The sequence below is a fragment of the Dromaius novaehollandiae genome, chromosome 11, assembly GCF_036370855.1.
Source record: "Dromaius novaehollandiae isolate bDroNov1 chromosome 11, bDroNov1.hap1, whole genome shotgun sequence".
Lineage (NCBI taxonomy): Eukaryota > Metazoa > Chordata > Aves > Casuariiformes > Dromaiidae > Dromaius > Dromaius novaehollandiae.
Window position 1 is genome coordinate 4,597,228 of NC_088108.1, and position 24,648 is coordinate 4,621,875.

Sequence of the window (24,648 nt, forward strand, 5' to 3'; positions counted from 1 at the left end):
GCCTGCGCACTCGCCTCGCTTCGCCCGTGGCCCGCGGGGCACCGCCCCCAGCACGCAGTGCGCAGGCGCGCGGGGAGGCCGCGTTGGGGGAGGGGTTGAGATGAGCGTACTACTCCCCAATATGGCGGACTTCGACACTATCTATGAGCTGGAGGAGGAGGAAGAGGAGGAGGAGGAGTCCGAGCCGGTGGTGAGGAGCCAGGAGCTGCCGCGGCCCCGAGACGCGCCAGACCCCGTGGCGGTACGGGGCGCCGGGCACATCACCGTGTAAGGAGTGGGGGCTGGCGGCGGGCACGCGGAGCGGCGGCAGGCCGGCGCGGCGCGGCGCGGCGGGGCGACGCGGGGGGCCGGGAGGCGGCGCGGGGCGCAGCGGAGGCGGGAGGGAGGGAGCGAGCGAGCTCCGCGCCGTCGGGACTGCGCCCCATCCCTCTTCTGCCCCCCAGCCGCCCGCAGCACTGCTGCGCCGGCCCCCGCGGGGCACCGCGTTGGCGTGAGGGGTTTTGCTTTGGACGTGTTAAGGCGGAAAACCTGCTGTTTTCCGGTAGCTCGAGGCCACCCGAAGTCACGAATGAGCGAGTGAAGTTCGGTTGCCTGCTCTGTGCAGAAGCAGCCCTGACAACCCGAGTGTGCTTCCTATCGCAAACGCTCTTAGATAGAAAGTTAATGCCACGCCACGTTAGCATCAGCTGATGGTTTACGTGTTTGCTCAGATAATTTTATTATTCAATGAATTTATTAAACTGTTTGTTTATTCTTCTCTGTCTCAGCGAAGCTGTTGAGTCCCTACGCTGCACTGCAGAGGAGACATATGGCTGCGTTGTAGTTTATGTTCTCCAAACTTTGCTTGTGAGTTAGGTTTAGGTTACATGTTTTTATCATCAGAACACAACTGAAGCCTGAATGTTTGCTGCTTATTTGTACAGTTGGAACGTGAGGTGATCTGACAGTGTGGCCCAATATGCAACATCTTTTTTCTTAATATTCCTACTCCTGCAAGTGGAGAAATATAACAAAGTGCATCCATAACAAGTTGTTGGTTGTTACGTTTGTTTATGTGACAGGAAGAGGGTCATCAACGTTTTTATGCTGTAGAGATCCATCAAGCTTTTGTTGCTTTGGATCCATCTTTGGACTGCTTAAAAGAATACACATTTCTCTCTGTAAATAGGTGCAGTGTGATCTAGCTATCTGCAGCAAAAACACTGGGTGGGGAAGGCACTCACATCCTAGGAGAACTAATGTTGGATTTGATACTGTGCCCATCATGTAAGTCCAAATCAGGTTTGCATTGAGCTAGTGCCAGTGGATCGTTTTCTGCTGCACCGCAGTGTACTTGCTTGTTTGGTGGAATTTCTCTCTATCCTGACCCCAAATAGCATGCGATTTAACCTGAGGAGGAATGTAACACAAGCAAAGTGATCAGAATACCATATACCCCTCTTACTAGTTACCTGTTTTTAAGCACTAAACTGAAAAATTGTACCCACCCACTTGCTTTGTCTGCTGTGATGCTTTTTGTGGATTAGATTTATCTTCCTTAAAGCTTCTTCTTGGCTCCAACATCTTTTGGGGATGGGCGGGAGCATCTCCAAGATCTTGGTCAACTAATGATGTTTACATCGAAAGAAAGCAATGTGCTTAAGTGATGTGAGAATCATGAGCTAGCATACATGCCTGTGTAACTAGCTGAACTGAATTCCCATTCCCCTCACTTTCCCCTGTCTGTGACAAATATGCCTTCCTGGGAAGATGATAGAAGACGACGTTTCTTTTATCAGACCATGACATCTTTAAAATCTCCTTACATTAATAAAAACAGTTAGTGGATGCTACCAATAAAGTGTAAATAAACACTAGGCAGTATAGGATATAATCCTAACCTCCTTATTTAATGAGGGATGTTTTGCTTCTTAAAGAACTTCTGGTTACCGTATATCAGTTCTGAAACTCTGTCACTTTCTGATCACACAAATGCTGCTTCTTTTGAAATCAGTTGGCTTCAGAAGCAATCAGCTCTAGTTCCTGAAGTGAGATGCGTCATCCAGTAAAACTTTTGTTTGTTTTCTGAACCCATCTGGAATGTTACTGATAAAATTTCTGTCCTGGCAAAAGTGAGACACACTGTAATTCTGAGGAAAAAGAAAAAGGAGGCAGGGGGAAGGGCAGGCATTAAAAAAAAAGAGAGAGAGAGAAAGAAAATCCATTGTTTTCCTTGGGTTTTGTTTCAGATACCTTCAGTTCCTCCTCTGACACAGGCCTTCTTGGATGCTTTTGATGTATAGAGAAGGGGTAATTCTCTAGTTCCAGTGTCACCTTCTGGTCAAGCTGTTCATGTACAGTCTGCTTATAAATACTCCCAAGTTAGTAGATTCAAACAATATATTAGTTGCTTGCATGACAGTTTTTACTCATATGACCTTGTCTCTGAGCTGAACCTAATGGAGTTATACTGCAGTATCCAACTGTACTAAATATAGGTTCCAGGAATCTTCTAAGGGTTTTTAGCAGGATTTTGCTTTTTTCTCTGGCTGTTTTGCTAACCCTTTACCTCTGTGCATGATGAGACTAATTGTGTAAAGTGTGTGTGTTTGTTTGTTTGTTTTAAAGAGAGGTGATGAAAGCAGGTAGCAGAATTTATGCTTATATTGCTCAATGCTCTCATTCTAGAAGATTCTTGCTTTGAAAAAAACTAACTAGCAGTCACATTTATTGTTTTCCCCCTGCTTTTCAATTTTAGTACTGAGAAATTACTGGGATCTAGTAAATGCCTTTTTCATTGTTTCTGAACTGTAAATTGCCCATTGCTCTCAGTTTCTTACATAGTTGGCATGATTCTGGTGGCATATCCAAGTATTTCAACATAAACATTCTTAGCCAAGACTGGGTCATATATCCACCAAAGAAACAGCAATAACTTTCAAAAACAGAGCAGTAAACAGACTCTTAATTTGGTTATTTATTTGACATATTATTCTTCCATGTTATTAAGTCCATGTGAATTGACATCTTTCAGTTTGTGATTTCTGCTTAAATCTGCAAACCTGCTAGTTTTGGGTAGAAGTTAACTTTTTTTTTTTTCCCCCCCTTCCATTATGTTTTCTTTTGGAGTGCTCCAGGGATCTGTAATCCAGGTGCTAACGAACGGCATATCATCATGAATTAGGAAAGGCAGGCATGAACCAAGTACTCTCAGTTGTGGTAGGAAGACATTTGGATTTTGTCCTCTGATTATCTCAGAGTTATACATCTTCCACGTGTTTAAAATAGCAAGTGATCTTAGCTATCAAAAAATTAATCTTCTAAAACATCATCTGTGAGTAAGGTTGCCCTGTGCCCTTCAGTGGTTGTGTTGGCTTCAGTGGAAAAAGTCATAGACTAGAAAGAGAAATACAAGGTGTTCAAGGAGATTTCAGCGTGTGAATATCTTCTTTATTCTTTACCATCATACAAAGCTTTTTTTTGTGTCTCCTGTGGGAATAACACATAGAATTTGAGTTCATCTGTTCAAGACAGGTTAAATTTAAACTGGATTAGGAATGGGGAAGGGAACCCTGTTGAAAGGAGGATGGAAAGCCTATCACATGAGAGTTGACTAAACAGGTTTAGCTCGTGCAGTCTAATAGGCCTGATTACTATCTGTAAATACAGTAATACAGTGGAATAAACAAGAATGAAGGGCTGTTTAAGTCAAAAGAAGAAAAAGGTAAAGCACCTCTAAATATGTTTCTAAATAGTAGATAATTCTGAATACTAGAAAATGTTCACCAAATTCTGCCTATTTCAGTTCTAGGGACAAGATATCTCACTTCCATATAATACTTTGTAAATTAATGGAAGGAATTATGTAATGTGATACCTGTGGCAGCAGGAATTTGCAACTTATGATTCAGGATATGCCTTCGGGGCTTCCATTTTTGAGAGACTTAAGAGATGTATATTATTACAACTGCCTGTGTTAAGTTGTATTCTCTCCATTTTATGAATAGGGAAGATGGGACTTGTCTGATGCCATACATAAAAACAGAGAGAGAAAACTAGAAATTGAGATCGTCCTAGTTCTATGTTAGTGTTTGTGTCTATAGGCAACAGTACCTTGCTTTTAGAGGTATTTCTTATCCAGAGAGAAAATTGCAACTAAAGTATAGATGTGACTCACCTGAATTTCTAAATGTGAGGTCTTACACTAAGGACCCAGAGAAATAACCCCAAAATAAGTGGTCACTAACTGATGTTTTAAATGATGATACCTGAGTTTATTTTATGTAGTGATTTTTTTTTTAAGCTACTAGATGTTAAAAGACTTAATAGGCTAAATCATGCCAGATCAGTTATTGCTATGGATTAGACTCTTGTAGAAGGTCTTAGGAAGTTATTTCTCTTTTAATCAAGACTTCAGGTCTTAACTCTTTTTACTTTGAATATTTTATTAAAACTTAAGTGCATTTTCAAAGTTGCTCACATAGCTCTAGAACTATACAACTTTCTGCTTTAATTATTGTTCTAAAAAATACTTTTTTTATTGGTTTTTTGAATCTTCCCTTCCCCTTGCTAATGGGAGTTTAATTTTGTCTGAACTATGTGATAAATCATCAAGAGGATAGTCTGTAAAACTTCTGGAGACACAATAGCGAGACTGTGCTACAGGCCATCAATGATGCTGACTAAACATGTAGTATTATGATGTAGCATAATTCTGTTTTCAGTATAGTCAAAGTCTTTTATATTCTTATAGCCATTTTGGAGGTATCGGTATAAAATACGTGCACTTCTGTAACAGATTTCTTGGATGCATGTTATAACTGAACAGAATGTTTTGGCAGCTGTTAGAAGTTTGGGGCTTTAAATATGTTTCAGGAGTTTATCAGCCATCAAATTTAATCCAGTAAAATACCTCATGCTTTTGTTACATTCTTAATAGCACTAAATCACCAAGCACTAATCTATTTTATTCTTTGGGGAGATTGGTAGTGCAATGGGAATTTTAGTGAGTGTATGATCATTGAGATAATAGGCACCACTTATGGCTCAAGAAGTTCTTGAACCAGAAATTGCAGAAGAGTATGCTGGGGAAATGCTAGCACCCACTTGCACTTTTGTTTTGCTGTTTCTTAAGCATCTGCTACTGGCCACTGCAAAATTCGGTGTCCTGAGCTAGGTGGACCTTTGGCTCAGTTCAGAGCAGCTAGTCTTATGTTACATGGGTACAGTAAATAATTCTGCAGTATTCCCTGAACTTTCCAGTAGTTCACTACTTATGTTGTCTGATTGCTAAAAGTTTGTGATCATTTCAGATAGTTTCACTACTGATAGACAGAAAAGTCACTATTCCTCAAGAATGAGCTTGTGTATGTGCTTCATATTGTTGTTAGGCTTTTCTGTGTTTTTTTTTTAAGACTGAAAAGGCTATCTCACTTTTATCAAGCTTCTTTAAAAATAAGTATTTCATATAACAAAACTTGAGTATTTTATCTTAAAAATAACACCTACAAAGAATGGAAACCGACCTGCCAGATTATGTTGAAAGAAAATGGAAATGTGCTTATTTTAGTAACCTTTGTGTTTGCCGAACTTTTTATTGTTTTTTACTGTTTATATTTGTAGCACTCATTTAGTATCATGGCTTTGAAGTTCAGTTTAACGTGTTATAGCCTATGCCGTGCTTCACTCACATGTGCTTCTAGAAATTTTTCAGTGAAAATGTCTTGAATGAAACGAACGCAAATAAGCGGCAGTTAGATACAGTATTTAGGATGGCTTGAGAGAGAGGCTCGGAAATGTTTAAATGAGTATCTACCCTTCTGATTTATTTATTTATTTATTTATTTTAACATGCTAAACAACTAGCACTCTAATATGCTCCAATTTAAAATAGCCATTGAAGTAGTTAATTAGACTTTGTCACTAGTACTGTTGACAAACATTTTAATTAGCTTAGTAGGTTTCTAAAGACAGCACAAGCTCTTTTATTATGCTTTTCTCTTCTTTGAAGATAATTACACACTTGTTTGTACTTCTAAACAAGTTACATTGCCAAGTCTGGATATCTGAATTACTACTTTGTGTGTGTGTATGTGTGTGTGTATATATATATATGTATGTGTGTGTATATATATATATATATATATATATATATGTATATATATGTGTGTGTGTGTGTGTATATATATATATATATATATATATATATATATATATATATATATATATATATATATATGTATGTATATCATGTAATGGCAGGGGACTGGTGGCATTTCAGCAATATTAGTATTTGTACAAGTGTCCATTAAGGACTTGAAGCAAATACTGTCTTCCCCAAAGATTAGTTTCTACAATAAATAAACAATACAAAAGGTGCTCATACGTTTACTTTTGGCTGTGACTTTGTTTTTTCCCCTTTGTTGAACAAAAATATTCAGGCAGTTGAGCGGAGTTGACAGTGAAGCCTTTAGTTTGATGTACAGTAAACAGCTTTGTTCCAATGTAAAAGATTGTAGCTCAGATGCCAATGGCTCGCTACAGTTATACTTCATTATGCTACTGAACTGGAAAGACTGAAGATGTGGAGAGGATGGAAGATTATATAGTTCTGTGAATCTGCACAAGCTAGCAGGATTAGTATCAGAGTTTAACCTCTTGCCTTCATACATGCTTTTAAAAATGAGAAAGGGGGGGAGGGGGGAAAGCCAAGTCAGCCTGCACTGTCAGTGTCCTGCTGATCTACAAAACCAGCTTATTGAAACTGTGGGTTCGGTCAGTATGTTTGGTTAAGTTTTCCCAGCAAAGTTTCTCAACTCTGCAAAATACTGAGCTTGCTGTGGTTTTCCGTGGCTGTAATAAAGGCTTACCTGATGCCCATCACAAGAACACTTCACTGAAGGACCACTAGTCACAGGGATACCTAAGACTTAATTTTCTTGAAGTTCATACGCATTTTGCTTGAGATAGTTTATCTCAGGTCAAAGCTGTGTTTTATTTAGATATATGGTTATAAATGCTGTAAAAAGAAGATTAAGCTAGTTTTAAGAAACTCATTTACCTGTTGCATATGAATAAATTGTACGAGTAAGAAAAATAGCAATAAAAGGATTAGTGGAACTAGTGCAACTAGAGCTTTTCTGTAAGGAAGGAAAGACTGAAACTTGCCATATTCCCATTGTAAGAAATTTCTGTGCTTTAGCTGCTGAAGATATTGAAGTAAGGCAACAAGCTATACTTCTCTTTTTTGGGGTGTTTGTTTTATAAACTACCTTATGGATGATATGCAAAAAGCAGGTGGAATGATGTAAATGCAAAGATAAGAGAGATAGAATATAAAGACAAAAGATTTTCCTTTTTAAAATACAAAAGCTATTATTTTTATTAAGGGAAACAAAATAAGTTAGGTGGAATATATCTTGTTTGTCTCTTTTGTTTTCAAGGTTTGGCTTGAGCAACAAGTTTGACACAGAATTTCCTTCTATTCTGACAGGGAAGGTAAGTGTGAGATTAAACTGTTCCTTTGAATGGAAAGATACATTGCATCCAGTGGTTTCTCTGCTACAAATACATGTTGGTGAATCCAAACAGAAATCTATTGCAGGTCAGCACTGCGCTGAAGATGAAGTAACTCTGTCCTGTATGAACTGGTTGGTCAATGACCAACCCCTTACAGTGTACTTTCTTTTTTTAAGGAACAAGAAAAATAATTTGCAGTGATTTTTGTCATTACTGATGTTCTAAGCACAGAAAAACTCAACGTGGCATGATAATATTCCAGCAATATACATGAAACCAAGGCTTATTTACCCTTGTTTATAAATACCTAGAGTTTCTGCTACCTGCTGTATGAATTCAATTACTTCAGATACTAGGCCGCTCTTTGTTTAATATGTGTCAAGCTTTAAGTTTATTTTTAGACACTCCTGTGGAAGAAAAAGCTGTTTTCCATAGTGTTAAGGAACAAGACGTTATGGTGTTACGTGTCAGATCTATGAATTAAGTAGTTTTTTAGTATATATTCACCAGTACAATTGTTTAGTTTTCTTCTGAAAAAATTGCTGTGGTCTTTGCTTTCTCTGGAATCCTGTTTTCTTTGTAAATGCAAGATTAGTCAATAAATATTAATTCACAGTGATTTATTAATGAAATCTTGTAACAAAATTGATTATTGCTTTAAATGCTTTTCATAATTGTCTAGTTTTGTTTTGATCTTTTTCTCTTATGTATGTTTTCTTTCAGCTGTTTCACTCTAGTGCTTTTCTTTTGTTTCATTTTATAGCCCCCTTGTGTATCTTTTCCAGAGTTTGTAAGGAAGAAGGTATTTGGCTCTTACTACTGTCTCTAATGACATACCATACAGCTACAGCCTCACAGGTCTCTGCAGACTCTTGCTGTAGCTGTTGAGTCATATTAACAATATACTGAAATGCAGCTGGATGACATCTGCTTGTTCTGGCAAATCTGTTTTTTTGTTTTTGTTTTTTTTCCTTCACTTTCACCCTGGAGTATAATGATAAAATTCTCCAGTTGAATTTGTCCAGCATTACTTGACAGCAGTCCAACTGAAAAGTAGGTGGTTGTTTGGAATTTCTGGATGTTAAAAGACAGCCTAGGAGCTCTTGCCTTGATTCAGAATCTCACTGAAAACAGATGGAAGAATATTATTGACTTCATAGTGTCTAATGTGAAGGCTGATGGTGACCCCATCTGTATTTAACTACCTTGCACGTCAAAAGCTTATTCTTTTCCAAGAAACTCTTTTAGATCACTGAAAAGCCACAAATGACTTCTTGGAACTATCTTACCAGTTTTTAATCTTTTAATCAATCTGTAGTTTTCTGTAAATAAACCTAAAAGAAAGATCTAGCAGGGAATGTTAAAACTTAATTCGATGAAATAATTGCATTTCTCTGTCTGTATCTCTAAAATGTTTGTGTTTAAAAAAAATGCTTTTTAATACAAACCTCAATACCTGTCATATTTTCCACTTGATTGTCCTCCTGTTAAATGGACAACGAGCAATTGGCTTTAACACAGTGTGTGTAGCAAAAATTTAAATTAAAGTTCAGTTGACTGCTTGGACTTAATTTAGCAATGCTTCTGCCTGGCATTTCCCCTTCTTGTTCTACAGATCTAATCTGTGACAGCATCAGTCACACAAAACATGGATTTGCTGTATATAGTTATGCTTTTTCTACCGAGAATCTTGATTTTCTGTGAACTTTTTCTCATATACAGATTTGAGGGGCTTTTTTTCAGTTAGAAGACTTTGGAAATTATTTTTTTTGTGAGCAGAAAACACCAATCAAATGAGGTAGTAAACAGTTTTTCTTGCTGCCTGACACATTGTCATCAAGGACATTAAAAGCCAGGGTTGTGGGTTTTTTTTTTTTTAATGCTTTCATGAATTGCAAGAAATTAATAATTTGCTGCTTCTGCTGGTTATGGCAGTCAATCACCTTTATCCCTACTGAAAATGAAAACTCAGTCAGTTTGTTCCAGTAAGAAAGTATTCTTCAAATGCCCTCTAAATAATTCACAATAGAAAGTATTATAGTCAGTTGATGCATCGCTTTCAGAATTTCTGCTTTTCTTTTACAAATCACAGTGTATGCATAGCATAGTGACAGTTTATATTTAGTACTATTTTTTGATTAAAATGTTTACAATAAACTTACATGCATAAATGGCTAGTATAAAGCAGTGTCATCCTTTATTCAGAATGTGCATGTAACATTACATTAGATGGCTTTGTTGTCCATTGTGACTTGATGTTGATAATATATCCCATCTGCTAATGGAGTAGAAAAGGTGAAGCCATTAGGCATGGTTGATAGATTCCTCTGTGCGCTGTTTTCTTTCTAATTAATTGTTTTGGATGAAAATCCAAAATAGATAAAAACTAGCTACACTTTTCTCCCAGAAACACTAACTTGTTTGATTTGTAGCACTGTATTGCCTTAGGAAACTTACTTAAGCTTCCTGATCCTCAGTTTACCCGTCTGCATAAGGACTACAGTACACCTTGCGCTAATTTGTTTTTATCTGAAGTATTCTGCCATCTCCCCTACCTCCTCATCTCCCCATTTTTACAGGTTCTGGATAGTTATTGTAGATTTGTTGTCTACAGCTAGGATGCATGTAAGTGCATCTTTAATATTTAAATGAGATGTTTGTTGCTTTTTGGGGGGAGACGTGGATGCATATATTTGAGGACATTACATAGACAATAAAACAATAAAGAAAAGGAAAATATCAGGTAGGCCAGATATTGGGGCCCAGCTAATTCAGCTAGCTTAACTTGATATTTATCTATAGCTTCAACTGATTTATAAAGACAGAGGTGGGGGACTTTTTAAACAGTTGATTCTTTAAAAAAAAAAAAAAATCTTGTACGTTTGGACTTACACTTAACACAGACATAATGTTTATCTTGGAATAATGTGATTGGACTTGGCTAGATTTAAATTCTGGCTAAATTTAAATTCTGCATGGTACAATTTTAAAGGGTTATTAGGTTTCTTTCTTTCTTTTCTTTTTTTTTTCTTTTTTTTTTTTGAAACAAGCATTTAAAATATGTTTTTAAAGCAGCTTTATTTGTAGTTGTGCCAAAGCAAAGCATACCTGCTAGTTCTAAAAGTATAGGCAGTTTATTCACTACTATGAATTTTAAACCAAGCTTAAAAAAAAATACTTCTCGTGATATATGGCACAAAGCACACACTGCTTCAAGTGACAAGAAAATGATGGAACCAGTGAGCCTTAGGGAAGAAAGTGGTGTTTCCTGCCCTGCTGTCAGAACAATAAGGGTCCTATACAGAGATGAGTGTGCAGTGCAGGGAAGTGTAAGCCATAAATGTATTCTTGGTATTGTGATCCCATTGCAACATGTGATTGATAGGGTTTGTGATCACGATGATTGAAGGAGGAAGATCAGGCCTGCTGGGCTTTACTTGCTCTCTTCCTGTGTTTGTAGATTCTCTGGCATCCTGTTGTAAAATACTATGACACTCCCTCCTCTCCTTTTATGTTTTGGGGGCTCTTTTAAGACCTGAAAGGAGCTAATGTCTCTTTACAAGGTGTACTGCACAGCCAGGAGCTATGTACTTATCTCTTCCTTTTCAAGACTCGAACACAAACTCTCCAAGTGCCTTTCCAAAATTATTCAAATCTAGACTTTCTTAGTGACCTTTCTTTGCACAGGAAGTGCTGTTAAATGTCCATTGTTTATTTGAAATATTTTGGTCATTTCATATTAATGTTTCACTATCTTTAGCTGCAGCAATGGCAAGATTTAAAATTAGGCCAAAAATCAATAAACCTCATAGGTAATTGTTTCATTTGAATAGCATATTAGTACAGTGTTACTTTATTTACAGGTATTTAGTCCTTTGTCACTCTGTAACAACAGCTGCTTAACTGAATGGAGCTATAAACTGAGAGGAACAAAACTGTTTTTCTCCTCTCTACCACAGAATGATCCGTATCTTGGTCACTGGCTCCTTAAGTTTCAAATGAAGATGTCACTGGCTGACAGAAATACTTACTGTGGTTAGGTTTCTAAAAGGGAAAAATATGTGCAGTAATCTTGGTTAGTCAGAACTGTATACTCTTAAGTAATTTCATCTTATGTTGCAGCTAAGAGATACACCGTTACGTGAAAGCATTTGGTACTTTAGGAGGTAGAAGTGGCACTTTCATAATACTATATTATCCTAAACATTACACCAAAATACCTGAAGTAAAAATCTTCTCTGTGCTGCTTGGTGGCATCCAAAATTAGCCATTTCCCATACCATCCTATGTAGGAATGAGAGTACTTTAATGATGTTCTTATAAAGTAGCATCAAACTGTTGACCTAAAGTTAAAAAAGATTCTTCTAGAAGTGAATAGAAAAAGGGAATCTTACCATGTCAGTGTCTTCCTACTCGGTCCTATATGTGCATTCTCCCCTCCCCTCCCCAACACACACACTTATTTTTCTGCCATCTGAGACCTAAGAATCCAGCTCACTTCTTTCCGTGTTGGATGTTGTCACTGATAACAAAGTTTCTTCATGTTATGCTAAGCTGTCTGCTGTGCAACTCCGTTCTTTGGTAGGTTTGCACAGCTGTATTGGGGAGGGGGTGGTTGTTGTCAAGGTCCAGCAAACTTTGTGACTAATAAAAAAAGGAATGTTCGCCTTTCTTAGTGGAATTTATTGCACAAGTACTAATGGGGTTAAAAAAGGCCTTATTTTTATCTTTAAAATAAACAGGATGATCCATGTACAAATTTCAAGGGTCTTATCAAGGAAGGTGCCATTTGTATATATCTAAATGTTAAAAAGAGCCACGTGTAAACCTCCTTAAAAGTCAAGAACACTCGGTTGTTGATATGCATAATCCCAATTTACTTGGAAGCGTGTCTGACCTCAAACTGCTTGATGTTACTCATACTGCAGACCACCAACCCAATCTTTACTACAAAATTTGCTCCCTTAATGAAGGCAAAGTGCTCTTATTCACGTGCATGTGATGTTCGTGGTATCCTAGATATAAGAGCTGGCATTTGCAAAGAGACCTGTAAAACCTTCTGTTTCAGACACATGCAAGTACAGGCTTGCTTTGCACATATTACGACATGATTATTTCCTGTTCATTCAAAATGTCCCTGTCCATGGAGTCTTTCCGTTTCCTTTTGCTTATTTGTGTTGGGCTTTTTGATTTCTTTATTTTTTCAATCATTCTTTTATTAATGTGAATAAGACATCTGATAGAAAATACATTTTAAATGCTGATGTTCCAGTCAGTCTAAAGTGAATTTCTGGATTTGTTCTATTTTGCATATATGTGAAAAGAATTGTAAGGAAGTGTTTTTAGTATTGGAAAAAAGAATCTCCATGATTTGCCTGTGTTGCACCATGTTTTTAATTTTCAAAAAAAAAAAAGCCAAATTTTGAAATACTTGCTGTGTACTTATACTTTTGTACTATAAGATAATCACAATGTTAACTGACATTCTTATGTTACTAACTGTAGACCTGGCTTGTGTACAAACCCAAATGACCTCTGACTCTACATCGCATGGTGATCTGAATGGCCAGGAAACAGATGCATTTATTTAATCCCTTTCCTGCAATGTTTTAATGAATTTAGCTCTTGTGAATAGGTGGAGGTAGCAGGATCGAGTCCTCTCAACTTCCTTTCCCCTGGTCATGCTCCTTTGTGAAAGGTGTCTTTATCATTAATTTTTTTTGTTCTTTTTGTTTGTTTGCAGAATCAAATGAGTTGCACAGCTTTGAATACAGATTATGTCTTTTCTTTTTTTTTTCCAACATGGCAAGTGGTTAGGAAAGAAACATTTTTCCCTTTTTTTTTAATTGTTTCACCTGACTTTTTGAGTCTATTGAGGTTGGATCTGATTAACACAATCCAGAGTCTGGATTCACAAAGCAGAATAAAGTTAAGGGTGCCGTCTTGGATTCAAGCTACACTTAATACCTTGAGTCCGTATCTCACTTGTCGGATTCAAGTTATGTAGATCATCTGTGCAGAGCTGATATCCTTTGTGGAGTGCTAATGCAGGATGTGCTTAGACTGCTTCTCGATACTGAGTCCGGTAGCTCTTCTGTAGGGACATGAGGGATTTGGGGCATGTGGATAGTTAAATGCTCTCATTCTTTCATAAGAAACAGGCTGCCATTGGAGGAGCTTATTTCTGATAGAGCATGCAGTTTTCCACTGTGAATCTGCAGTGGCTATATATAGAAAATGTTATTTTGAGCAAGCTTTTCTGAGTATTCCTTCATTTTAAGAAGTTGGTTTTCAAACCTTATTTTTAAAATTGAGAACTTAGCGGATAAAATGTCAAAACCATGATGTCACATACTGTCTAGTTTACTCCAAAAAAAGAAAAGCTGACATTTCAAATAGTATTGCACCAAACTACAAATGATGTAAAATTCTTTCATGCTTAGAAATCTGTGCTGTTGAAAGCTTTCTCATCCTGGATAAGTAGGTGAGACCGTAACAAAAAGAAGTGGTCATGCTAAGCAGTGAAAGCTCAAGGCTTAGTAATTTGGGGGGGCTGTCACTGAAGTAGTAGCATTTTATTTGTATTTTCACTTTATGAACTTATAAACAGTTAATTTTACATCTTTCTACATCTCTGTAAAGTTTCCATCTGGGCTAAAACTTCTCAGAATGATCAGTGATTTTGTTAAGACAATACTTGTGTGTTTGCACAAGGATTCTGGAAAAACTTGAGGTAGTTTTTGGGGTGCCTCTGCCCTTTGGAGGTTGTTTCTTAGCTAAGGGACTGGGTGGAACAGAGCTGTGTGCTTATGCTTTATCTGCTGTGATCACAGTCGAGTATTCTGACTCCAGCTGGTGATGAAGATGGGTTTGCACTAAAATATTGGATGGTAACCTGAAACAGCACATGAGCTCATGTTTCTTTCTGCCTCTTCTTCGAGGAAGGTGGTAACAAACAAATCAGGGCACTGTCATTTTAAACTATCCCAGATGTTTGTTCAGCTAATGTGAATCAGAGTTGGCACAAGGCCGCCCTTAGGATGCACAGATTTTAGAAAACACTGTATATCCACTTTTAAAATTAAAGTATCTCAGATTAAGCACTTGTAGAGTAAGGCATCCTTCCCAGTCAGGTTGTATAAACATAGACAATATTGATCTGGTCACTCACCATTTAATGTTGTTGTGCTATAAAAGAAAATCAGTTGAGCTAGAATTTGCTGAATCTAATGATTCAGTCTCATATATCTAATCTGCAGAATGCTGTGCCGATAGGTTTTGTTCATAATCCTGTACGAGATGCGCGTCTTAATCCTTGAATGTAGTCCAGCCTTTGCCTTTCTTAGCTTCCCTGTTTAGGGAGGAGCCGCAACTAAAGTTGTGGCCTGATGGTGATGTAGACGACTTCCACAAATTATTTGTGGACAGAGGTCCACCTTTACCCCAGGTACATTGTAGGCTTGCATTGGTATGGAGTTAGATTTGGACCACGTTTTCCTTTTTCCTGTGTGACGCAGCACAGCCTTTTTACTACAAAGCTGCCTGCATTCCCCTGCAGATCAGATATCCTTCATTCTTCCTCTTCTTGTTCTTTTTTGGTCAGTGTTGCCAGTGCGTGTGTTGCATGGCTGTGTCCCACTTCCAGTTTCGTTTGGGGCCATTACCTTAGGAGGATTGATTTATTAATGGCACAAGAAATATGGATAAGGTTGTTCATCTAAGTTCCTATGTTTAGCTTTTTAATGTAATTTTTTTGCAAAGCATGCACCATAAATGAATTTGTTACAGGACAGAGCCTTTTCATGATAACTGTCTGACCAGTGTTTTGGAAGATTGGGTCATATTGTGTAATGGCATTGTTTCCTTTACCTTTAAATCGCTAAGAGCCAATTATCAAGAAAATACTCTGTAATGGCTTTCCACTGAAGTTCAGCACTTCTATTGCAGGTTGCCCCAGAAGAATTCAAGACCAGCATCAGTCGTGTGAATGCGTGTTTAAGAAAGAATCTTCCTGTTAATGTAAAATGGCTGCTTTGTGGCTGTCTGTGCTGCTGCTGCACGCTGGGCTGTAGCCTGTGGCCTGTAGTCTGTCTTAACAAAAGAGTAAGTACATGTTTCATTATATTCTTTTGCAGTTACTGGTAACGTAAAATAAAGTTTAACGGTGTCCCATTTCAAAACCCTTTTCTGTGTGTCATTTGCATTCAAAAGCTTATTCTGTTTTTCTAGTTTTTACCTTAGAAAAATACATTTGTTAATGAAGTAAATGATACTGAATTGCCAATTGGATTGATAGTCTAGGTATAGCTAATCCCATCTCAGTTCAAGGAACAGGATGGAGTATGTGATACCCTGAACTTCCAGGATTTATAAAGCTATAGGAATTGTATTAAATCAGTGCAAAACTAGATGTTCAAAAATTGCCCTAACTGAAGTGAAAATTACCCTTGTTTTTCTCTCAGAAATAAGTATTTCTGAAAGTAAAAATAACTTTGTAACACATACTGTAATAGTTCTGAACTTTGGTTTATTTGACATATTTTATTCTATTTCTATTAAGATCAGAGTTTTGATTTTCCATTCTGAGTGTGTCAGGATTTCCCTTTATTTCGTCAACTTTCTGTTGAAGAACTTTTGTAATCGGGTCCAAAATAATAATCCCGAAAAACATCTTAACAAGATCAAGTAAACATTATCTTAATCACTTCTATGGCTTACATTTAGAATTGGTTTATCACGGTGATAAACGTGTTGGAAATATGTAAGTGGGAACAGTGTAAAAATATTCTTTGCAGTTATATATTTTGTGCTACTTGTAGCCATAAAACCTTACTATCCAGAAATGTAAATAGTAATAGTACAAGGATGACTAAGGGGGGAAAAACTTTCATACTTGTCAACTTAGGTGTAGGAGAAGATTATAAGTAGAAATATGTTAAGTGTAATACTTCTTGCCAATGAGTTTATCTTTACGAATGCAAACTGAAAGCAAAAACAAGGGATGGGCAGTGCTTTTCAGAGAAAATAGAAGTGTGTTTTGCCAAGCTTTCCAACTTGCTCAAGAAAATATCAGTAGCGCTGACTGGCAAGTGAAGCATACCTGTAAAAGCAATATGTAATATATCCCATAGAGATTCTTCGGGTTAGATTTTGTAGAATCCTTATTATTATAATCTAGGTCTCTTCTGAGTGGTGAGAACTAGAACCTGGTAATTTGTTTTTTACAGTGGAGATGAAAGCTTTACAGAGGCTTTAGAGGAGATAGTGTTTGGCCACAAAATGCTGAAATCATAGCACTGAAAGCATTATGTGTTAACTTGTTAAACTGCTAATTGCTGAGGTCTGTATCATTAAAATGTTAGAAGATTTATTTTCCTCATTTTAGTGGCATTTTTGTACCTTCTTATTGCAGTGGAACATACTTAAGATACACAGATGGAATATTTGAAATTTTTAGAAACTTTTAATATACTAGTGAACATACAAATAAATGTGCATGTGATGATGTAGTACTAATGTAATTCTCAAGGGTATAAACAATATATATCAAGCAGGATTTGGGAAGCTCGTGTTACTACTTTGGATGTGCTTGTATATATGTAGGGATGTTTACACATACATATAGAAAAGCATTGAAAGGGTTTGTTTTGTTGTCACTAGTTATTCTCACTTCCAAACTAATTTTGGTATCCCTGGGCAGCACTGCAGTATAGACATACATTATGTGGTGCATTGTTAAGACCAATATTGAAGTATTTCCAATTCAGAATCAACATGTCATTAAAAAATATTTAAAGAATTGGGAAGATTCAGAGGAAAAACAGCAAAATGACTTGAAAACTGGAGAAAGAAAAATGCTGTGCAGTGAAATACAATGCATCTCTTCAGCTCATTGAACACTGCATTAAAAAGTCATTTGATCACTCTAAGAATCACATCTATAAGATGATTCTTAATTTTCTCATCTAGCAAACATTCACATTACAAGATCCAAAGTCTGGAATATGAAACTTGGACAGGTGGAACAGGAAACATCCTCAGGGTTAAAAAGTAGATAGCTTGGTTGCTGGGAAAAAATACATTTACAAAGAAATGGTGGTTTCTCTACCACTAAATCTTTGACTCAGGATTGGATATCTCTGTATCTTCTAAAATGACATGGTTTAGCTCACCTTCCATTATTAGGCTGAATAAAAGAATCAGTGGATAGAGTTCCATGGCATGCCATGCAGGAGTTAGAGAACGTAATCAGAGTGGTCTTTTTATGACCTTAAAAATCTTGAAACTCTTTTTTTAAAAAAAAAAAAAAGTTCCCTTCTCCCAGCATGAGTGAAATGGCTTGTTAGTTTTAGAAATGGGTTGGCTTTTTGTCACAATGAGGTCCCTATTGTAGATGTGGGCTGATTAAGGAACTGTATCTTATATTCAGGGGTTCCCTTTGGTATGTTGATGGTTGCCATGATCTTACAGCACGTAAGTATTGTGGAAGCCCTGAACAGGGCTTATGAGGGAGCTTGTGAAGACAGCAGAACATGAAGGTCATATGTACGTTAATATCTAAGAGCTGAAAATACGGACTCTGTTTGTTATGAGTCGGAGTTCTATGGTCTTGAGATTTTTCAGGATTCAGATGAGAATTACATTAGCAAAACCTGGAAATTACATGTATGTGGATTACTTGCTTTCAGTAATCCATCCACAGAGAGGGTAGCATTTTGTCCAAGAGAAGATTGGAGATTATATTTTGTTGGTTTGGCTATGGTTGGCCAAAATACTAAATTCAGGAGGACCTCTAATTGAAAGGATTTGGAAAATTCCAGTCCCAAGTTAACAAAAAAATGTTTTGGTGGTTTTTTTTTTTTTTTTTTTTTTCTGAAGAAGATCCATTGTTGAGGAATGGATAGTTGACATGGTAGGGCTTCCATTTCCAGTTTTTCTTTTGTTTGGTTCTGCTTTTATAAAACTAACTTATTTTAAATTAATCTTGAGCCAGAAATACAATAGTAAAGTTCTTCTGGATGAGGCTGGCTACTGAACCATTTATAATACAGTTTTGACTTACTTTTTAGACTAGAAGATCAATTCAGAAGTTATTAGAATGGGAAAATAACAGACTATATCATAAGGTAAGAAAAGTTAGAGTGCTTGTTTTCTTCAGTTTTAAGAATAGTAAGTTTTTTGCATAATTGGCATATAGGAATTTTACTGTCTTGTTATAATTCCATACTTTATATCCAGTCCTGATCTTAAATCTTAGTGTCCAGATCCTAATGATTTGGTATTTGCTTATGTTATATATCTCATTTAAAATAATGCTGTATTACAGGCTAATCCTCTGATAATTATTTCCTTAGCTTGGTTTGCACTGGAAGCTGAGTAAAAGGAAATGCGAAACTAGCAATATGATGGAATATGTAAGTATTATTTCTATAACTTATTTGGTATTCAACATTACTATGATTTTATAGAGAAAGTCCTTAACTTGCTAGACTTTCACCCGCCTGAAAAATCTCTCAGAAAAATGTGCCATCTTGTTTGGCATGTACCTGCTAAGGCAACTCATAATGAGAGCAGCCATGGCATATATTGAAACTCAAATTGTGACTGCTAACATATTTTCTCTTCATAGTAGTTTTACATTTGCACTACAAGTAAACTTATTTTGATCTGTAAGTTGAAAGGAGGGAGACCCACTGCAACTTCATGCCTTGGTGTGATTCCCACACCAGTCCACAGGTTCTTAACACTTACTACCTACTGATAGATCAGTATTTATAATTACTTCAGATATTTGGTGCAGAACTATAGTAGGCTGTGGTTTTGGTTTTGTTTTGTTTTGTTTTTTTTTTTTGGTCTGGATCATTGATTTTTTTTTGCTGGCTCTGAATTTCAGAGAGTTTTATTCAAGATAGACAATCCATTTAGAAAAGTAGAATTTGAGGTGTTTCCATTGTCGTCCTGTTCTCCCATGCACTTTCACGTATAGGCATAAAGATTGCCTAGGCTTGGAGAGAAGAGGTAGTTACCCCCCCAAAAGTTGAGTGCCTGTAAGACCTGTATTTCAAAATGACTGAAATCTCTCTTTTGTTGGTCTGGGAAACTTTTCCTTCCTAAAGAATATCTCAGATATGTTTAGCCTTACATACTAGATAATTGTGCATGGAAATTGTGCTAAAGGTTTGAACACTTTGGTTACTGTGTTCTGTTCTTGTCTGTCTTTTTTCCTTTTTCAACAGGTAATATTAATAGAGTTCTTACCAAAATATCCCATATTTCGACCTGACTGAGGAACAGCGTTTGGTCTTTCATGTTACCTGTCATTTTCTACCCTTAGTGCCTTGTAGATGATTTTGGAAAGAAGATGGTCTACTTTGCTGTGATTTAAAAATGTTCTTCAGTAGAATATCTTCCTTGCTATGTTACTTTCTTTTGTTTAAGAAGAGAACAATTTGCACATTTTTTTATGTTAAATGAGGCTTCTATGTTGCACTCTGAATTTTTAACGTTAACAATAACTGATATAGTTGCCACTAGGGATCTAACATCAGTGCTGCTTAAACTTGTTCTGAGCATGCTGCCTTATTAATTTCTATATTTGCTGTCCTTAAAACATAAATCCTAATGCCATGTCATACTGTATTTCATCCTAAATGTCGCACTCCTGTAATCCTCAGTAGAAACGTCCAGGTAAGCTTCTAGTAGTAATGATTTTAGTATAACTTGCTTGCATAGGACTCGCAATTAACAGCACTGGTTTTGTCCTGCACTTTGCAAAATCATCATTTACATTAGGGGGTTAATTATTTCACCCACTATGGATTTGTAAATATCGACTCTTTGCATAATGTAAAGTGTGGTATGCCAAGGTTTACAGAATGTAATATAGCTCTTATTATTCCATTGCCAACAATTCTGCATAGTTTTATTCATTACATTTGTTAGCATCCCTCTGATTGTATAGACCCATTCACATGCTGTTTTTATGGTAAAGCCATAATGAGTTTGTACATACTATCAGATGTGTAGGGCTCAGTTGCACTTTGTTTAGTAAATGGATGAAAAATGCATAGCATTTCTGGTTTGGTTTTTTTTTTTCCTTTTAATTTCAGGTATCATTTATAGTACCTGAAATAAGAACCTTAAATACTGTTCATCTTTGAAAAAAATCACATTTGTGGAATAGACAGTAGCTGCTATTATCAAAATATCCTAAAGCCTAATTTTCAAACTAGGCTTATATGGTTGTTGGTTTGGTGGATTTGGGGGTTTATTTGTTTGTTTTTAAGTAAGGAAAAAATGTTTCATAATTGGATACCTTCATTACTAAGGAGAAAAAAATGGAGCTAAGTAATACTGCATCCTTTCTAGTGGAGATAAATTTTACCTAAATCAGAGTAGCATTCCAGAATATGCTGATGGGAGGAAGTAGATCAGTTGAATGGGTTCGTGCATGTTTTGGTGGATGGCATGCAAGTGCAGTCTGCACAGCCACAAATGCCTTGTGGAATTCACCAGTATTTTGGACTCTTCCATGTTTGTCTGATCTCGGAAAGGGGAGTAATTGTAGAAGGATTTCCCGGAACATCTGGCCTAAGTAAGACCATTTGGTAATAGTAAGTGATGAAAAATGATGCAGGATCTCTGCCTTTTCTAATTAGAAATAAGAAGTAAAACAGCAGATGACTTAGTGTCTGTAAGTTGTGATGAATATCATCGTAAGTGTCCAAGCATTTCTTTGCAGCTACTTGACTCCTCCTGATGCCATCTGAAGTTTTTCAGTTTCATGGTGACTTGGGATTTCCTCTGAATGTACTTACATCTTTTCAGTATGCAATATTGTATTAAAATAAAGTATTTGTAAAACTCTTTCATTCTAATAGCTGTAGTAGGCAAGATTTCTAGTACACAGTGTTTAGGGGAGGCCAGTTTTATGCAAGCTGTTCTGAATCAATTGTCTCATCATTCTTACTGTACAGCTGAGGAATGTCAGACTCCAGAGCTTACAGTAGTTTCCAATCAGACTGATGCTTCAGACTCTGAAATCTGTATGCTTAGTGCAAAGGTTTCATTTGACACCTAGTAGATGGGTGGCAACTAATGTTCAGTTGCATTCATAACATAATTTAAAGAATAAAACACTGTAGTGTCTGAATTTAACATTAGCTACAGCTTGCAACTCAGACTTGCACCACAGAACCATCTAGAGTATTTAGTCCACTGTATTTATTTCTTAGGATGAGTGTTAACTAACTGGAAGCAGAAGAGATGCTTAATGGTAGAAAAATACAGTGTAAACCAAAATGGAAATAGCACATCCAATTCTATGTGTATTTCCCATACAAGTAAGTTCCTGGGCAGCAAATAAAGGGAGCTTAGCTTAATTAGTTTTGCTAACTTAGAATGATGGAACTTTCTTACTGTTATGCCAGAATTTTGCTGTTAATCATTTCCTTTTTGTGTAGGAAAGTCAAAAAAAAAAAATCTCAGCAGGTTCATATTTTTCTTGTGTGACTACATTTTCAAGGCATTCCTTTCAAACTGAGAGAACAGGCAAGCCAAGTAAGAGTTCTATTAATTGCCAGTGTTGAATACTGAACAGTTCATCGGTCTCGTTGCTAACAGAAATCCTCTCCAGTCTGTGCTGACTTCATCGTATTCAAAATCTCTCCATCTGATTTGTCTTCTGTGAAGTGCTGTGCCAAGCTGAGAGAATACCCTGAGCTTTCCTACTTAAGCACTATATTTCATGGAATATGAACTTAAAAGGTTTACATTTAGTGCATAAATTCTATAAATATTACTTTATGCTAAATTATGAATTGTATAATCTTCAACACATGAAAGGGTCTTTTCTTTTTGTTTTTTAATAGGCATCTAAAGTTGTGCCCATAAAGCAACTTGTAAAGAATGAGAGCCAAAACAGCAATTTTTAGCAAGCTCCATATTTTAATAATTAAACAGATTTGCATTAAAATGCAAAACCAGCATGCAATACTATTTGCATCTGAAAGACACAGGTTCCGTAGCTCATTTAAAGATGAAGGCAGCTGTAAGTACTGCTGTGAACTATGTGCACTATGTTCTGCCTACAGGTTCTCTTTTGCCTAGGCTGTCCTTTGGTTTATTATCAGAACATTCAGCAGATGATTATATTTTGTAAGACTAAAAAACTCATTTTAAGAGTAAGAAGTCAGCATGAATTAGTAAAACCATTTATGAAAGATGCTTGTTAATTGGAGAGAGAATTCATAGAAATATAACAGATTGATGTTAGCAAAGTGTAGTAGTAAGGGTAAAGAAAGTGCCTTGACTGGTTCCAACAAAAGAGAAAATACTGGGCCAAGAATGAAGAGAAAAGGGAACTAGTAACAGTATTTAGTGTGAGTTTGCAGCAATTTTTTAAAAGCAGATACAGAAATAGTGTCTGCCTAATCAGTGTTTGATTTTTCACATAAACATGTTGACACTTATTTTCCTTTCTAGTTTTGTATCTAGGACGTTTTTGTATCTTAAGAAGTATTAAGTGTCAAAGAATGAGTGGAGTAGCAAAGCTCTAACCTACTGATTTTTCCATTTGCATCTGTGAAATTGTTTTACTCTAGGAGGAAAAAGACATATGTTTTAAGACTCATACAGACACATCTAGGAAATGTGGATTTGATTGTATATGAATGACTAAAATGAAACATTTTTGCTAAATCTAGTGTAGTCTTGATAAATACAAATGTTCCTATGCTTTTCTTGATAGGTACAGAACTCCATATGCAAAAACAAATATATGCGTATTAGTGTCCCACTATGACATTTTACTACACTTACTTGTAAACACACTACCATTGGAGCAATAAAAGTGTCAAGCTATTAATATTCAGTGTAAATAGTTTATCCTTTTAGTAAACAATATGTGATTCTTCTGCAATTTTTTGTTTGTTTTCTGCTTTTGGTGTACTTACAAAGTTGTAACTTTACTTGTATTGCTTAAGAAAAGTGGTTTCGTTTAAGTTGTATGAAAATTCTTTTTAATGGCGCTCTTTTTATTTTTATTCTGTTTACAAGTGAACAGCCACTTTTTTAATAGGACCTCACACCTTGAAAGGTTTTTTTGTTGTTTTGTTTTTTTTAATAAAATTCTAACTGAGCTCTATATCTACAACTTACTGCACTGGCTTGTGCCATTAAAAGAAGCTGGAAGTCAGACGTGCTTAATCACTTTGAGACATTTTTCTTTAATTAAATTTAAAGATGAAAACCTTTAAATAGTGCAATGTGTTTATGGAAACAAAATCCTTTGCGTCTGTTCCTGTACCTGTGTGCTGATCAGCTGTGAGTGGAATGGGATATTGGTGGGTTTTCTTTAAATGGGACATGCTGTGTTTCTGACATGGCCAGATCAGTTGCTTCCATTGGGACTGTGAGTATGGTTTGGCTGGTTCAAAGAACAAGCATTGGAAAACTTGTGACATCTTTCCCAAAAAGAAAACTGCAGAATGATCATTGTGCTTAGACTTGCTGATAACTTGTTCAGCTGGATTACAGACCCTCTGTTGTAAGGATTTTTCACAGGGGTCTCTTGCTGCAGGGCTCCTTTGATATCTAGAACATCCATGCTGTTTCTTGGGAGTTTGGTGATGCATAACTCAGAAAACTGAGAAAAGCAGAGGCCTTTTCTCAATTCTGTTGTAGCTGGACCTCAAAGGGAGCCTAACTTGAGCATGGATAGCATGCATTAGTGAAATAAATTATTGGTTTAAACAGAAGACTGTGAATGTAGGACAGCACAGCATTTTGAGGGTTAACAGGCAAATTTTGTATCAGTGAAAGCAGGACTTGCAATTAAAGCCTTTGGCTCACCCTGAGGGGAAAATATTGCATTTCCGAAATGGATATGTTTAATGTTTTTGTTGAAAGTTATTGTCCTCAGTTCCTCAGAGAAATGCAGGAGCATCCCCACTGATTTGCTCTTCAGTATGTAACTGATAATGCATAACACTTTAGAAATTTAGAAAATCTTGCTTGGTTGTGAGGCCAAATATAGGAATGCTGCGTTGAGTCATTAAGTTAATCCTCTGTTACAGTTTGAGATATCAATTGCCTAAACTACTAGCAAAGTTCCTTTAAAGAAAAAAAAAAAAGAAAGAAAAGAAAATTGGG

At 36.5% G+C, this 24,648-nt stretch overlaps 1 protein-coding gene across 2 annotated transcripts; it reads left to right on the forward strand.

The window, feature by feature from the left end:
- The first annotated feature begins 17 nt into the window (after positions 1-17).
- On the forward strand, positions 18-23,754 carry CHIC1 (cysteine rich hydrophobic domain 1). 2 transcript variants are annotated; one of them, XM_064518094.1, is made up of 6 exons: positions 23-267; positions 7,422-7,476; positions 15,445-15,600; positions 18,567-18,623; positions 18,852-18,911; positions 19,734-23,754. In XM_064518094.1, the coding sequence occupies exons 1-6, from the start codon at positions 101-103 to the stop codon at positions 19,782-19,784; spliced, it is 546 nt and encodes a 181-aa protein (XP_064374164.1). In that variant the 5' UTR covers positions 23-100; the 3' UTR covers positions 19,785-23,754. The 2 variants fall into 2 exon arrangements, with proteins under 2 accessions (XP_064374165.1, XP_064374164.1); XM_064518095.1 differs by lacking the exon at positions 18,567-18,623 and having other exon boundaries at positions 18-267.
- Positions 23,755-24,648: the final 894 nt, after the last annotated feature.